General features: G+C 34.4%; 1 protein-coding gene across 1 annotated transcript; it reads right to left on the reverse strand.

Moving 5' to 3' along the window:
- Positions 1-265: 265 nt before the first annotated feature.
- Positions 266-3441, reverse strand: LOC107820175 (polygalacturonase non-catalytic subunit AroGP3). Its single transcript, XM_016646402.2, has 3 exons — positions 3136-3441; positions 2516-3017; positions 266-1787 (listed from the first exon to the last, which is right to left on the reverse strand). Exons 1-3 carry the CDS (start codon positions 3178-3180, stop codon positions 448-450), a joined length of 1887 nt encoding a protein of 628 aa, XP_016501888.2. The 5' UTR covers positions 3181-3441; the 3' UTR covers positions 266-447.
- Between the last annotated feature and the right edge of the window lie 837 nt (positions 3442-4278).

The raw sequence follows: 4278 nt of genomic DNA on the forward strand, positions 1-4278 counted from the left end.
TGAGTTCGGTAGAATTTGTTTTGGTTTAAATTTTGTATTTATTATAAGAAATTTATTAAATATATAAAAATTATTAATTTAGGATTTAATAACTTAAATATACTAGACTTTTGAAATTATAAGTTTCACATCTTGAGTTTGCCTCCATTAACATTGCCTTTTCGATTAATTATAGACTTACTAAAAACTGACGCTCCAATACGGATAATAACTTCATTGCCTAATTAAGAGAAAGGATAAAAACTTCTGAGGAACATTAGGAGTAGAAGCTTAAAAGGTTGCATCAAAATTAGTCAATGATAATCAGAACAAGAAAAATTGACTGTATATAATAAATACTTATATAAGTTGTTTATGATAACTATAGGGCCAAACAAGTGGTTTACCTTTATTTTCTTTGGTAATCCTAAATGATTAGACCCGAATAAGAACATTAGAGGATCCATTTCAGTCAGCAACTGCCCAAGTCATATCATTCTCAAAGATCCAATGACAAACTTCAATCTTCCCGGGTCCCGAGCCGAGTGCAATAAAAGCTCCATGATTGGCTCCCCAAGATGACGTGTCCACATGACAGATGGCAATGCCATGATTAATCTTAGCCTTCGAATTGGGATCCAAAATATCCGCTTCGTATACCCGAACTTTAGGAACCGAATGGCAATAGTAAACTAAGTACGGGAACAAACTCTGATGACAAGAAACTGATTTGGTTACTTTCCCACCGTTGATTCCTTTGACTGATCCTATCATAATATTTCCCTTTGACCCCTTTGTGTTCTCAGTTGTCCTAACGACGACGTCTCGACCTAACACTGAGGTGGAAAAGTCAATCATGTCCTCAACCGAGTTAACACACCGTTTGGTCTCGCCAGCGCTCGGCGATCTTTCACACTCCGTCAATGCATCGCTCATCATTTTCCCCATCTGAGAATCGTCTCTGGCGTGGAAAATTGTCTTTAGGTCACTAATTTTTGAGGTAGAAAATGGTAATTTTGAAGCTATCACTCTAGGCAAAAATGATCTTTTTGGCATTTTATCTCGAATATCAGGCATAGGCATAATAGTTCCTGTTTTCAACATTTTTTCTCTAAAAAATTTCCCTGGCTCAATCCATTTGTTTTTCGCATTTTTATCAGACACCAAGGAAGATGAAACTGAAACCTGATTAATGGTCTTGTTTTTGTAGTCAGCAAATGTGACAACTGTTTTTCCATACTCTTTAAAAGTCGTGTTCACACCATAAGTCTTGAATCCAACTGTTTGTGCGTCAGTAATACCAGATCCATATTTACTGAATGTATCAGACCCTTCACCAAATGACTGACCATAATTCTCGAAATTAGCTTTGCCAGCATTTGGATCGTCGACGTAGGATGTGAATTTATCATCTCCAACATTAGACTTGTCGCGATAATTAATAAAAGTCTCGAAAGGAGCATTACCATCAACACCATAATTTTTGAAACTATTTTCTGGTACATTTGCATTAGACCCGTAGGATTTGAACGTGTTACCCCCGCCATTTCCTGATTCGCCATAGTTGGTAAATGTTGAGCCTATAACATTGGAGTTATTTGCATAGCTGGTGAAATCGTTAACTGCTCCGTTACTATTTTTTCCGTAGCTTGTGAAAGATTGGTCCCCAGAATTTGTATCTTTTGTATAGCTCGTAAAAGACTGTTTTCTGCCCGCTACCTCAGTCGAGTAGGTGGTGAACCGTAGATTAGGGACGTTGACATTGGGGGCGTAATTCTTGAACTCGCTAACCCCACCAGCAGATAGGCCTGCGAAACCAGTATCTTTTATAACTGAGCATACCATCACTCAAATTGCAATTATGTATTATATTTTGAATACTAATTTCAAGAGGGCAATGAGTTTAATTATAAGAATATAAAGTTTTAATTGATCAAGTATAGATTCTGACTCTGCTTTGGTGCATCTATGCCAAGGGCATAGGTAGGTGGAAGTAAGGGCACGGGCGGATTTATAACGTGAACCCATGGGGTTTATATTTTATATAAATATTTTCTAAAATTGGTATAATATTAATGGTTGACAATAATGCTCTAACAAGGCTGAATGGTATACTCGGTTAAAACTTGAGTTATTTACCAAGAGGAATATGATAAATTCCACTTAATATATTGTTTCCTCTTCTTTTTTTTTGTAGTGCATCCATGTATTAGAGATCTTAGATCCGCCCGTAAGACATTTAATTGAGATTCATTCGTAGAAAATTATATTATGCAAATAAGGTTGCCTTTGAACTAAAGAACGATTCTAGGTGATTTTTTCCTTATATCTGGTACTTGTGCTTATGGAAAGGTAGTAGGTACTGGCTGAAATTATGGAGATGTCCACCGGTTGATCCACGCACACCGTCATCACAAAATAATAGCAAAGATCCTAGTGTAATAGTAGATGTGGTTCAAAAATGATATCAAATCACATGTTCAAATTTGGGTTATAGCATTCTTCCATTTTTTAAAAATTCCTAGCTCGAACTGACCTGTGCCATAAGTGTTGAAGCTTTGATCAACGACATTTCCATTTGGTGCGTAAGTGGAAAACTTATCATCATGGCCAGCACCACCACGGCTGTATTGACGGAATGAATTCACGGGAAGGTTGTCATTCTCAGCATATTTCTTGAAGCTGTCGAAACCGCGGGGCAATTTGGATCCATAGTTGGTGAAATTCTTGCTCATGTAGGAAGAAAATTGCACATCTTGGCCATATTTCTCTAGACTTGATGATATGTCAGGGAAACAGAGAAGATTAGCAGAGGAGCAAAAGGAGGAAATCTCCTTTGAGAGAGATTCTTGATCCCCTGCTAACTTTGAGTATGTTGCAAATTGTGCAGCATTTAATGGTGACGCTTTATTGAGAAGAAACCAAGGTTTTGGTAATTGGTTTGAAATTTGCTTCTTCCAATAACGGATCAAATATGCTTTTGGTGTAAAAGGGTTTATAGAATCGCCAGAATTATCTCTGTTTCCAGCAACAATTACCTGCATGGACACGACATGTACAGAAGAAATAACAAAGTGTTACTACTATAAAGAAATTAATTTCTACTTTGGGAAAGTGAAAAAGACAAAAGATTAATTAATTAATATGGTAACTTACCCTGAAAAGGAGGAAAATGCAGAAAAGCAGAGTGTTAGTGTGCATTTTTTAGTAAGGAAAAAAGTGAGAATATTGGGTTTGTTGGATTTCATTTCTTCCTTAAAAATAGATATATAGTGCAAGAAAATAGTGGGCATGATAGTAATGATGATAAAGAAGGAACTGATGGAAGTTGACCTTGTCTGCGATACAGCTAATAGAATGCTCTGCTATTCACACGCTTTGAGTTCACTAGAATTTTTGGGAATTAAAGAGTTTTGTAGTAGGAGTACTGTACTAGATTTGTTTAACGCGTCTTTTTTGGTTAGTCAGTCACCCAAAATTAAAGAGCTTTATAGCAGGATCGCTGTACTGCTTTGAATTTCAATCGCTCATTTTTTCTATTTTATGTGTCTAAGTTTGAATTGACATGAAATTTAAATAAAAATTATGATTTTTAAATTTATGATCTAAAATAAATTATAAATATTTATTAAACTATAAAATGAAAAGTTTACGTTAAATTATTAATTTAAAAAGTTATCATTCTTTTTAAAATAGATTACAAAGAAAATACTGCCACATAAATTATAACGCACAGAGTAAAATTAAGCAAGCACGTAAAAAAAAAAAACTCCACAGATAATTAAGACAAGTTATCTGATATTAGAGATTAACATTTTTACTTTGCAGTTAAAGCCGCTCAATAAAGATGGTGACTTAGAGCCAACACCAACTTTATTGAGAGATATTAAACTTTTCGAGAAAAAATTCCATATATACTTTTATTTAATATTTTATTAACTTTTTGAAATACATAGTTATTATTTAAGTAATTTTTTAGTAACCAATTTCTCTTAATAATTTTTTCTCAATTGACCATATAGCCATCAATGACATTGCTAAATAGTTGTTTATTATTATTATAATGATCTTTTACTTTTTACCTTAGAATATTAAATATTGTTGGAGAAAAATTAACGTTAGCACCTATTTTAAATAGAAAAAAGGAGGCCTAAACCTTTGCTTTACTGGCTTAGCCGCTTACGCCTTCAGCCCGTACAAAATATAGGAGTAATCATTTAAACTCCGGCAAAGAGCCATATATAACCCTGTACTTTCAAAAATGGTTTAAGAATACTCTTCGCTATACTATTGGGTTAT

This window comes from Nicotiana tabacum, chromosome 24 (genome assembly GCF_000715075.1).
Source record: "Nicotiana tabacum cultivar K326 chromosome 24, ASM71507v2, whole genome shotgun sequence".
NCBI lineage: Eukaryota > Viridiplantae > Streptophyta > Magnoliopsida > Solanales > Solanaceae > Nicotiana > Nicotiana tabacum.

Coding starts and splice junctions, on each gene's coding strand:
- LOC107820175 (XM_016646402.2), bottom strand. CDS start 3,180: ATGCACACTAACACTCTGCTTTTCTGCATTTTCCTCCTTTTCAGG. Junction 3,018..3,135: donor GCATTTTCCTCCTTTTCAGG/GTAAGTTACCAT, acceptor GTGTCCATGCAG/GTAATTGTTGCTGGAAACAG. Junction 1,788..2,515: donor CTTCAACACTTATGGCACAG/GTCAGTTCGAGC, acceptor CTGGTTTCGCAG/GCCTATCTGCTGGTGGGGTT.